The sequence below is a fragment of the Prionailurus bengalensis genome, chromosome B3, assembly GCF_016509475.1.
Source record: "Prionailurus bengalensis isolate Pbe53 chromosome B3, Fcat_Pben_1.1_paternal_pri, whole genome shotgun sequence".
NCBI classification, from domain to species: Eukaryota; Metazoa; Chordata; class Mammalia; order Carnivora; family Felidae; genus Prionailurus; species Prionailurus bengalensis.
The window spans coordinates 27,464,596-27,477,994 of NC_057355.1; the positions used below are offsets into that span (position 1 = coordinate 27,464,596).

General features: G+C 40.9%; 1 protein-coding gene across 1 annotated transcript in view; it reads right to left on the reverse strand.

Annotated features, from left to right (window-relative positions):
• Window positions 1-4,893: 4,893 nt before the first annotated feature.
• OCA2 (OCA2 melanosomal transmembrane protein) overlaps window positions 4,894-13,399 on the reverse strand; it is a 504,528-nt gene continuing 496,022 nt past the window's right edge. The window contains exon 24 of the mRNA XM_043554904.1: window positions 4,894-5,629. Coding sequence (XP_043410839.1) covers window positions 5,545-5,629 — 85 coding nt within the window. The 3' untranslated portion in view covers window positions 4,894-5,544. The remainder of the gene's footprint in view (window positions 5,630-13,399) is intronic.

Sequence of the window (13,399 nt, forward strand, 5' to 3'; positions counted from 1 at the left end):
AGTCGCCGGAGCCAAACGCAGACGAGAGGCCCACGGAAGAGGATGACATGATATTATACATGGAAAATCCGATAGACTCCACCAAAAGTCTGCTAGAACTGATACAGGAATTCAGCAAAGTTGCAGGATACAAAATCAATGTACAGAAATCAGTTGCATTCTTATACACTAACAATGAAGCAACAGAAAGACAAATAAAGAAACTGATCCCATTCACAATTGCACCAAGAAGCATAAAATACCTAGGAATAAATCTAACCAAAGATGTAAAGGATCTGTATGCTGAAAACTATAGAAAGCTTCTGAAGGAAATTGAAGAAGATTTAAAGAAATGGAAAGACATTCCATGCTCATGGATTGGAAAAATAAATATTGTCAAAATGTCAATACTACCCAAAGCTATCTACACATTCAATGCAATCCCAATCAAAATTGCACCAGCATTCTTCTCGAAACTAGAACAAGCAATCCTAAAATTCATATGGAACCACAAAAGGCCCCGAATAGCCAAAGGAATTTTGAAGAAGAAGACCAAAGCAGGAGGCATCACAATCCCAGACTTTAGCCTCTACTACAAAGCTGTCATCATCAAGACAGCATGGTATTGGCACCAAAACAGACACATAGACCAATGGAATAGAATAGAAACCCCAGAACTAGACCCACAAACGTATGGCCAACTCATCTTTGACAAAGCAGGAAAGAACATCCAATGGAAAAAAGACAGCCTCTTTAACAAATGGTGCTGGGAGAACTGGACAGCAACATGCAGAAGGTTGAAACTAGACCACTTTCTCACACCATTCACAAAAATAAACTCAAAATGGATAAAGGACCTAAATGTGAGACAGGAAACCATCAAAACCTTAGAGGAGAAAGCAGGAAAAGACCTCTCTGACCTCAGCCGTAGCAATCTCTTACTCGACACATCCCCAAAGGCAAGGGAATTAAAAGCAAAAGTGAATTCCTGGGACCTTATGAAGATAAAAAGCTTCTGCACAGCAAAGGAAACAACCAATAAAACTAAAAGGCAACCAACGGAATGGGAAAAGATATTCGCAAATGACATATCGGACAAAGGGCTAGTATCCAAAATCTATAAAGAGCTCACCAAACTCCACACCCGAAAAACAAATAACCCAGTGAAGAAATGGGCAGAAAACATGAATAGACACTTCTCTAAAGAAGACATCCGGATGGCCAACAGGCACATGAAAAGATGTTCAGCGTCGCTCCTTATCAGGGAAATACAAATCAAAACCACACTCAGGTATCACCTCACGCCAGTCAGAGTGGCCAAAATGAACAAATCAGGAGACTATAGATGCTGGAGAGGATGTGGAGAAACGGGAACCCTCTTGCACTGTTGGTGGGAATGCAAATTGGTGCAGCCGCTCTGGAAAGCAGTGTGGAGGTTCCTCAGAAAATTAAAAATAGACCTACCCTATGACCCAGCAATAGCACTGCTAGGAATTTATCCAAGGGATACAGGAGCACTGATGCATAGGGCCACTTGTACCCCAATGTTCATAGCAGCACTCTCAACAATAGCCAAATTATGGAAAGAGCCTAAATGTCCATCAACTGATGAATGGATAAAGAAATTGTGGTTTATATACACAATGGAATATTACGTGGCAATGAGAAAAAATGAAATATGGCCTTTTGTAGCAACGTGGATGGAACTGGAGAGTGTGATGCTAAGTGAAATAAGCCATACAGAGAAAGACAGATACCATATGGTCTCACTCTTATGTGGATCCTGAGAAACTTAACAGGAACCCATGGGGGAGGGGAAGAAAAAAAAAAAAAGAGGTTAGAATGGGAGAGAGCCAAAGCATAAGAGACTGTTAAAAACTGAGAACAAACTGAGGGTTGATGGGGGGTGGGAGGGAGGAGAGGGTGGGTGATGGGTATTGAGGAGGGCACCTTTTGGGATGAGCACTGGGTGTTGTATGGAAACGAATTTGTCAATAAATTTCAGAAAAAAAAAAATAAAAATAAAATAAAATTACCTTGCAAAGTGAGAGACAAATTGTTACATTAATCACATTCATACAAATTACAAAACACAATTCTTGGCCTTCTTTTGATGTTATAGGCAACATATAATAGATTGAAGGAGCTGCTATAACCCTCATGAGGCTGCATGGTTTGAGAAGGACAAAAGAAAGCAAAAGCCCCTCCATAAGGCCATGTTGTGCAAGCTTCCCTGCAACATGGGCCTTCGGCAATGCCACAGCACATGGAGGGAAGGTATTGGCAAACCTGAATGGGAGAATCACAGTGTAGACGCTAAAGATTTGGATAAAGTCCATGCCTTGCTTTTCTGACTACTCATCTCCACCAAAGGCAACTTCTGGCTGCCACTGGGCCCTAGTAAAGATTGAGGACCTGATGGTGGGAAGCAGTGTGACCAGGAACGTTGAGCTGTGCATCATAAACAAAGTGTCATCTGACCAACTGATCCACAAAGTTGGTCTTCCGTTATGTGGCAGTTAGGAAACTGGGCCCAAGCGTGTCTGGAAGGCACACATAAATTGCAGAAGAAAGTTGCTCAGATTCCTATAGTAGCTATGTCTGCTGCTTTGCCACCACCTCCTCCACTCATGCCTGCATGTGGCCTTGGGAATATATCTCGGGTGAGGTATCTATCAAAGGTAATACACAGCTATTAATGCAAGTTCAGAATCCTCATATGTGACAGGGAGCAAAGAGATTTTCATCTTGATTTTCATGGTGAATTCATACTATAAAAGCATTTCCTCATAGTCCTGGTGACACTGAAGGGTTCATGCATGAGGTATCAGAACAACTTCTACAAGGATAACATCTGTGTGGTTCAACATTTATAGTGAAGATACAGTTTGTCTCTTCAATGTTGTCTTTTCCTATCATGGTGAAACAGAGTTTAATAAGCTTTGGATTATCCACCTATTAATTCTGGAGACAGTATCAGGACAGAGTATGGACAAACTTGCATTGTCTCCTGATGACAGGAGAGCTGATAGAACTTTCAATGTCTCCTTCATTGCAGATGTGAACTTCTCATCTGCTAAAGAGCAAAAATGGTGAATGGAGTAGTGTACCTTCCATCTGCTCCCCCAAACATACTTTCCATGCTACTTGTCCTACTCTGTCCACAGGAGCTGACCTATGTAAACAACATCAACAGTTCCTCTCCTCCTCTCGCTTTTGCTGGCTTTAGCCAATGGGAAGGACATTGAAAATTACAGAGAAGAATGGGAGTGAAATCAAGGTAATTCCCACAGCCTGCAAGTGACTCTTGTTGGCTGTAACCATCTACAGAAGATCACAGCTTCTGTTAGGGATCCCTTGCCATCCAGCTCCCTGCATTTCTGGGTTCTGCTATTTCCTTCCCTCACCTTCCAACTAGTCTGAAGGAACGTACCATACTGGTTAAATTCCCTCTGAGTTACCCAATTTGAGCACCCATGTGTTTCCAGCCAGGACTCTGCTGTACTAGGGAAATACAAGAAATGAACCAGGAAGCATTGAGTGCCCATTTGATGCTTGTGATCTCTATTTTAGGTAAAACCAGTCATCTTAACTGATTAATTACCTCAGCACTATTAGACACAGGGCCAGAAAAGGCAGAGGAGTGGCAGTTTATTTAAGAGCAGTTTTTAATTTAAGAGCAGAAGTAGAAAACTGAGCTAGGAGGGAACTGATGTGGGAAGTTAGAAAGGGGGAGAGGCTGATGCACTGAAAGCATCAATGGGGGGATATGTTTGGGTGGTGATCTGGAGCAGGTGACAAGAAGTGTCAGGGAGAGATATGTGAGATAAATAATTCAAGAGGCAGTTACCAGGGACCAAGTTCAGATGTAATGAAGCTTGAATGCCCAATAAGGAATTCTGAGAAGGTGAGGGAGTAAGGTGAAGAGGAAGAAATGAGTCAGGAGACAAAGGTATTTAAGAATGAGAAGGAGTGACTGAGGACTGAGGGTGGCATCAATGAGGAGAGGTAGGAGGTGGAGAGATGGATGCTGTGGCATCATGGGGGAGTAGATGCTGAAGGAGCAGAGAAGAGCCAGGAGTCAGAAGCAGCAGCTGGGCTCAAGGAAGTCACCACCACCACCACCACCAGGCATGGAAATATGCAGGAGAAGAGAAGACAGTGACTTTTGGTGAAAGAATTTGGGGCCATCTAGGTGTCAGTAAGGCAATGTGGAAAGGGACCAAGAGCTAGAAGAGCTGTCAGGTCTCTTTCCCTGGAAAGTCAGGAGTGGAAGCTCCTCTGGAGCACTTAGGCAGGTGCCACACAGCATTTTCTGTGACAAAGATCAGATTTTAAAACAAACTGGGGCTTCATGTCACCTTTGCTGTCAAAGAATTAAAAGATGGCTTATGAATCCAAAGGGCATATTCTGAGAAACTCTCTCATGGAGGACACAGGTTGCCATTTAAAAATTGTAGATTCCAAACTGTAGAAAGGGTACATTCATTCTGAGGATGCGAGGGACAGAAATGCAACTATAAAGGTCTCCTACTTTCCAGTACTTAGTGCCCTGGGGATCTTAAGCCTTTTGAAATCAGACACTTCATACAACTACCACTTCTGAGAATCCCCAGTAAACATCTTCATCTCAAGAAATCAGATGCAGTAGACAAAAACTGAAGGAGAGATCAGTTGTCTGGGGTTTAGCCATGGTATTGCCTAAGCAGAGCATATGAGACCTCAGCTGAAGCATGCTGCCCTCTCTTGCTCTTTGTTATCACTAGCCTTTTCTCACATGTAACACTCCCCCCACACACACAAAAGCATTCCAGCATTTAATAAACATTGACTGAACCACTGGTGTCCTGTGGAGTGTGCACAGCTGGGTGTATTAACCACAGTTTTGTTATAATCAGATGGAAATAGCTTGAACCACCTTCAAAACTCAAGTTTATTATTCTAGGCTGTTAAATTGTAAAATATTATTTTAAAAGCACTTATGACCATCTTACAAGTCAAATTTCTACACTTGTAATTGATGACTTAAAAACTCCAGAGAAAAAAATAAATGGATAAAATATAATTTTATATTATGTAAACTGCTAAAAAGCTAGGAGACTAATTAATTCTAAACCTTTTGTCAAGTTACAGTTTATTTTTTTAATACATAAAATGTTTCCTTACAAACGGTTTTCCTTTTCCCAGAAAGAGTACAGAGATGCAGACTATTTTAACATGGAAAATGATTACATAAAAAAACTCTTGATGACCTCAGGAAACTGAAAGTTAAACAGTACAAGCCACTTGGGGTCGAATATTGAATTTGTGTCTTTTCTTACAGAGCATAGCAAGACTTGTTTTGAAATATACATATTTTCTTGTACTGGAATCTTTAGTAAGTTATCTTGTATTTCCCATGATTTTCTAGCATTCACCTGAATGAGTGTGGATGCCAAAGATTTCCACTCCAGAGCACCCCCATGATGAGCACCTTTTCTTCTCCCAAGAGTGGTCTTGAGGCAGTTTTCTACTGATGTTAATGATGGATCAAGTTTCCCTTAGTCTTCAAACGATGTATATCTGTTAATTCCATCCCATCACGACATGAGCAACAAGGAGGTAACACATCCCAACTGTGCAGGAGACAACCATCATTGGGAAGCCCAACCTAAAACATGAAGAGAAGTGGATTGTGGTGTCTGGTGTCTGGCAAGTAATGTGAGTTCTAAATTAATTATTACATATGTCATTACATCATTATACTTGTCATGACTTAGGAGGTTTGTGTATCCACAAAGTCAATTACTTCTTATTTCTAGAAATTGAAAAGTTGGTTTTAACCTAGATGATATGGATGCATGCCTACATTAGATATCTCCCAATGTATGACATTTTATTGAGAAATGCTTACAATTTTTACAAATTTTAATTGACATTTTATAGCCTCAATTTAATCATCTACAACATTAGAGTGTTGGTCTTGATAATGACACTTAACAACTGTCAGTGTCATATAACTGGACCATTTTTTAAGTCTCTGCATCATCTTCCAATTGTCCTTCTGAGAAAACTGATTTCCTAGAAATGTCATATTCCTATAGACCCCTGAAGTTCCTAACACTTAATAGTGAAGAGAGCTTTAGAGGTAGGATTAGAAAATAACCTCTTGTCTCTAGGAAGGGAAGAGGAAAGAATGGAATTTCTTCTGTATTCAGTGAAGTGCAGGAAGTATAGGTATGCACAAATACAAAAGAAGTCATGAGAAGATGAAAGTTTCCCTCATTATATTCTTCCCACGATGTACTTGTGTTCCCACAAATTCCTATCCCAGCTAAAAAATCACAATTTATTCCCATTTCACATTTGGAATTCATGCTTTGAAGCCATTACTTCGTGCTGCATTGCCATTGAGGGAAGTCACTGCAAAGACTAAAATTTTTGTCCCAAAAGGCTTAAAAATTCACTGGGAAGAGCCTAGTATGTTATAATGATAATTATTATAACATTCTTCCTTCCCCTGGCTGTGGGCATGGGGAGTGGCTACTCAGAAAGAGTCACAGTAAGGCTCTTTCTATGAAGCTATAATTTAAACACAGAAACTACAACCACAAGTGAAATAGCTCCTTAAATTCTAGACCAGAATTAGACATTTCAGTAAGGTGGTAGGTTCTATTCTAGGCACATTTCTTTTACAAAATGAAAAACTGAAACAACAGATTTCAGTAAAATAATCTAAATTTGAGATTAGTAAACTTTGTTGTTTTTTTTTAATAGCTGAATATGTTAGCAATAGGTCAGTCCTAATAATTGAATTCTGGAAAAATGCACCCAGGAATAGTGTCTGTTCAACTCCAGGTGTCACAGACATCATCACAAGCGTTCACACAAATGCAAAACTTTTCCTTACACTGTGACAGATTGTATGGAGTTGAGTCAGTGTCAAGTAAGATGCTGAATACTTCAACTTGGGTGATAGGACACCTGACTGTGTTTCAGAAGAAAGTATGCTTTCCCAAAGGATGGAGTCCACAAAAAGAAGACCTTACTCTTGGGGAGTCCAAGCCCAAAGGAATTTCCTTGTAGATGGTTCTGCTGTGCTTCCAACATCGTAGATGGTTACTGGTGTCTCAGAGATGGCAACAATCCTGAGAAGGAGTATCATCTAGGGATTGATGCAAGCATTCAGACACCATCAAAAAAATTGTTCATGTAGTGTCTAGACACTGTGGAAATCCTCATAAAGTTTACCTCATCAACTGCTCATATCACCTTTTGAGATTGATATCACATCCACTGTGCAGATGGGATTCGGAAAAGGAAGCAGACTTATCCAGGTTACTTGGCTAATCTCCTTTGGTGTGGACAGACATTCAAACCCCCTCAGTCTAACTCTAGAGTGCATGCTTTTAATCACTATACATTCTGCTTCCCTGTGGGTACAGGTAAACCATACAATGACAACATACAACTCAGAAATAAGTGACTTATTCACATCTACTATATGCTAAGGGCCTGATGTTGAGAATGCAGAAGTTGAAATTTCCCAAACACAATAAGGCAGGTCATACATATTATCCCTGTTTCATAGAAGAAACTGAAGCTTAAATATATTAAGGAATTTGACAAAGTATGCCACCACTAAGATGCAGATGATGTTTTGGCATATTTTTCTGGCTTCAAAATCCACACGCATTCCCACCACAACACATTAGTTAAGGGTTCTGTTCTTATCCAGCTGCATGATCCTGGGAAAGTATTAAACATCTCCATGACTGAATTTGTTCATCTTTAAAATGGAAGTAATAATAATACCTACTTACTAAGGTTGTTATGAGGATTATGCGTTCACCCCTATAAATCCCTTAGACAAGCATCTGGTCACATAATGAGCCACCAGAGCAAAGACTGACAAGAGACCCCTTAGTGTTCATTTAACATGACAGTGAATCTCAGACAAGATGTCCAGGACTACAAGAGAGACCTTTTAATATTCACTGAGCCTCGGGAGAATGGATCAACCTAAGCCTATCCTAATACCACCTACAGTCTCCTAACACCACAACATACAAACTCCAGCCTAACCAGTGGGAAGAGAGAGAGAGAGAAACAAAAGCAGAAACAGACAGAGATAGAGACAGAAAGAGAGGGATAAAAAGGGAAAGGGGGAAGGGAGGGAGGTAAAGAGAGGAGGCAGGGAGGGAGAGACAAAAAAAAGAGAAGGGAATTATATCAGATATCAGTTCTAATAAATTAGATTCAAGCTTCATCATCTGCTAGTTGGATTATAACATGCCAACAAAAAATAATACAAAGATATTTGCATGTACCATAAGATCCTTGAACCCATAAATGTGTATACAGTAAGGATTCTATGAATGAAAAATGTGCTTTTACAGTCCAAAGAGAATTGACCTAGGTAAATCAGTATTTTTTATAGATCAAGAAACAAGAAACTACAGCCCCCAGGCCAATACTAGCCCACTGACTGTTCTTGTAAATAAAGTTTTATTGTAACACATTCTCTCCCATTCATTTACTTATCATAAAATGGATGTTCTACCATCTAGGGTAGCTGAGGCTGCCACATCAAAGTACTGTTGAGTAGTTGCAACAGAGACCATGTGGCCCATGAAGCCTGAAAGATTTATATCTGACCCTTACAAAAAAAAATGTTTGACACTCCTTATCATAGAAAAAGACATTAAGTCCTGGGAAGGCGAAGAAACTTGTCATCTTCTTGTCAGCTCACTCAAAATGCAAGGTAATCCCAGACCACAAGCCAATAGAAATATACTGTGAGCCACTAGGTAATTTCAAATTTCTAGTACCATGTATTTAAAAAAAAGTAAAAGAAAAAGTGAAATTAAATTTAATAATATATTATTGAATCCAACATACCCAAAATATTATTTTAACATACAATCAACATAAAATTGAATAGTTTACATTAATTTTTATGCTAAATCTTTGAAATCCAGTGTGGGTTTTCCATTCACAGAACACCTTAATTTGACTTGCCACATTTCAAGGCTTAAATGTGCCAAACTGACTAGGGGTTGTGTGGTCCAATGCAGCTCTAGGTGGCTCACAATATCTGGATGAAAACATTTGAAAAGGCAGGTTTATGACCTTGAGTAGATGCAGGGGATTCTGGCTCTACATGGATCTTTCACAGAGGATATGCAAGAGTGAAGCATTTGCAAGAAAAAAAGAGGTTGAGACAGACTGGCAGGGGCTCTGCAACCATCTGTGTACATCTCCACCAGGCTAGCAAGCTCATCAGGGTGGCCTTTTCTTGTACATTTTGGAAGTCACACATACAGACAAAGAATTCTCTAATGTTAGAGTCAAGACAAATGATGAAGCTATTCATTGGCATTTGGTGGCACTGACAGCAGTAGCTACACACCTGAGTATATGATGGGTAAAGACAAGGATGGGGCAGCTCTGTTGAAACTGCTAAAGTTGGCATCTTCCTTCTTGGGGTGAGTCCCTGCTGCTTTTTCCTGTGGGAGTACCGTTAGTTTGGTTGGTGTTTTAATGCTTCACTCCCTGTCCAGGCAAGAGTCCACTGAAAGGAGATTTATTTGAAGTGAGGGCACTAATGACTTCCTGTCACTGCCAGCCATTCTCTGAGTATACACATTTATGCTCCAAATTTACCAAGAGCAGTTCCACTTCCCAGAAGATACATCTGTCTTCCTCCCCAAGCCTCTCAGAAAAGCAGTACCTTCACCAAAAGGCTTAGGAAAAGCATATTTGTTCAAAACATAGCATCACATTATGTTTTCATTTCCCTCTGAGATTATTTTCAATCCATTGTGGCTCCAAACATCACATTCTGTTACAGAATACAAAAACACTTGAATGTCAAAGCACAAATCCAGGGGTTTCGGGAGAAGATGGTGGCATAGGAGGACGCTGGGCTCACTGCGCATCCTGCTGATCACTTAGATTCCACCTACACCTGCCTAAATAACCCAGAAAACCACCAGAAGACTAGCAGAATGGAGTCTCCAGAGCCAAGCACAGACGAGAGGCCCACGGAAGAGGGTAAGAAGGGCGGAGAGGCGGTGCGCGCTGCACAGACTGGCAGGAGGGAGCCGGAGTGGAGGGGCAGCCTGCCGGCCAAGCAGAGCCCCCGAGTCTGGCTGGCAAAAGTGGAGGGGCCAGATGGAGTGTGTTCCAACAGCAAGCGTGACTTAGCATCTGGGAGGTCATAAGTTAACAGCTCTGCTCAGAAAGCGGGAAGGCTGGAGGACAAAGGGAGGGAGAGTTGCTGAGCCCCAGGATGACAGAGCTCAGTTAGGCGGGGAACAAAGGTGCTAGCCAGTGCCATCTCTCTCGCCCATCCCCCAGCCAAAATCCCAAAGGGAACCAGTTCCCGCCAGGGAACTTGCTCGCTCCATGCAAACACCCAACGCTGTGCTTCTGCGGAGCCACCCCTCCGGGAGTGGGTCTGACTCACTTCCACTGCCACAGGGCCCCTCCTGAAGTGGATCACCTAATGAGAAGGGAGCTAAGCCTACCCCTCCTGCCCCCGTGCACCTTGCCTACCCACCCCAGCTAAAACGCCAGATCCCCAGCACCACAAGCCTGGCAGTGTGCAAGTACCCCAGACGGGCCATGCCACCCCACAGTGAAGAGAAGGCACACACCAATCTGACTGTGGCCCCAGCGGTGGGCTGGGGGCAGACATCAGGTCTGACTGCGGCCCCACCCACCAACTCCAGGTATACACCACAGCACAGGGGAAGTGCCCTGCAGGTCCGCACAACTCCAGAGACTACCCAAATGACCAAACGGAAGAATTCCCCTCAAAAGAATCACCGGGAAATAACAACAGCTAATGAACTGATCAAAAAGGATTTAAATAATATAACAGAAAGTGAATTTAGAATAATAGTCATAAAATTAATCACTGGGCTTGAAAACAGTATAGAGGACAGCAGAGAACCTCTTGCTACAGAGATCAAGGGACTAAGGGACAGTCAGGAGGAGCTGAAAAACGCTTTAAACAACATGCAAAATAAAATGGAAACGACCATGGCTCGTACTGAAGAGGCAGAGGAGAGAATAGGTGAACTAGAAGATAAAACTATGGAAAAGAGGAAGCTGAGAAAAAGAGAGATAAAAAAATCCAGGAGTATGAGGGGAAAATTAGAGAACTAAGTGATACACTTAGAGAAGGAAGGAGAAGGAAGAGAGACAGAAAGGTGCTGAAGGTATACTTGAAGAAATAATAGCTGAGAACTTCCCTGAACTGGGGAAGGAAAAAGGCATTGAAATCCAAGAGGCACAGAGAACTCCCTTCTGACGTAACTTAAATCGATCTTCTGCACGATATATCATAGTGAAACTGGGAACATACAAGGATAAAGAGAAAATCATGAAAGCAGCAAGGGATAAACGTGCCCTCACATATAAAGGGAGACCTATAAGACTCGTGACCGATCTCTCTTTTGAAATTTGGCAGGCCAGAAAGGATTGGCACGAGATCTTCAATGTGATGAACAGAAAAAATATGCAGCCAAGAATCCTTTATCCAGCAAGTCTGTCATTTAGAATAGAAGAAGAGATAAAGGTCTTCCCAAACAAACAAATACTGAGGGAGTTTGTCACCACTAAACCTGCCCTACAAGAGATCCTAAGGGGGAATCTGTGAGACAAAGTACCAGAGAAATCACTACAAGCATAAAACATACAGACATCACAATGACTCTAAACCCGTATCTTTCTATAATAACACTGAATGTAAATGGATTCAATGCACCAACCAAAAGACATAGGGTATCAGAATGGATAAAAAAACAAGACCCATCTATTTGCTGTCTACAAGAGACTCATTTTAGATCTGAGGACACCTTTAGATTGAGAGTGAGGGGATGGAGAATTATTTAGCATGCTACTGGAAGCCAAAAGACAGCTGGAGTAGCCATACTTATATCAGAAAAACTAGACTTTAAATTAAAGGCTGTAACAAGAGATGAAGAAGGGTATTATATAATAATTACAGATTCTATCCATCAGGAAAAGCTAACAATTATAAATGTCTATGTACCGAATACCGGAGCCCCTAAATATATAAAACAATTACTCATAAACATAAGCATCCTTACTGATAAGAATGTGGTAATTGCAGGGAACTTTAACACTCCACTTACAGAAATGGATAGATCATCTAGACACACGGTCAATAAAGAAACAAGGGCCCTGAATGATACATTGGATCAGATGGACTTGACAGACATATTTGGAACTCTGCATCCCAAAGCAACAGAATATACTTTCTTCCCGAGTGCACATGGAACATTCTCCAAGATAGATCATATACTGGGTCACAAAACAGCCCTTCATAAGTATACAAGAACTGAAATTATACCATGCATACTTTCAAACCATAATGCTATGAAGCTTGAAATCAACCACAGGAAAAAGTCTGGAAAACCTCCAAAAGCATGGAGGTTAAAGAACACCCTCCTAAGAATGAGTGGGTCAACCAGGCAATTAGGGAAGAAATTAAAAAATATATGGAAACAAAGAAAAATGAAAATACAACAATCCAAACGCTTAGGAATGCAGGGAAGGCAGTCCTGAGAGGAAAATACATCGCAATTGAGGCCTATCTCAAGAAACAAGAAAAATTCCAAATACAAACTCTAAGAGCACACCTAAAGGAAATAGAAGCAGAACAGCAAAGGCAGCCTAAACCCAGCAGAAGAAGAGAAATAATAAAGATCAGAGCAGAAATAAACCATATAGAATCTAAAAAAATGTGGAGCAGATCAACAAAACCAAGAGTTGGTTTTTTGAAAAAATAAACAAAATTGACAAACCTCTAGCCAGGCTTCTCAAAAAGAAAAGGGAGATGACCCAAATAGATAAAATCATGAATGAAAATGGAATTATTACAATCAATCCCTCAGAGATAGAAACAACTATCAGGGAATACTATGAAAAATTATATGCCATCAAATTGGACAACCTAGAAGAAATGGACAAATTCCTGAACACCCACACTCTTCCAAAACTTAATCAGAAAGAAATAGAAAGTTTGAACAGACCCATAACCAGTGAAGAAATTGAATCGGTTATCAAAAATCTCCCAACAAATAAGAGTCCAGGACCAGATGGCTTCCCAGGGGAGTTCTACCAGACATTTAAAGTGGAGATAATACCTATCCTTCTCAAGCTATTCCAAGAAATAGAAAGGGAAGGAAAACTTCCAGACTCATTCTATGAAGCCAGTATTACTTTGATTCCTAAACCAGACAGAGACCCAGTAAAAAAAGAGAACTACAGGCCAATATCCCTGATGAATATGGATGCAAGAATTCTCAACCAGATAATAGCAAATCGAATTCAACAGCATATAAAAAGAATTATTCACCATGATCAAGTGGGATTCATTCCTGGGATGCAGGGCTGGTTCAACATT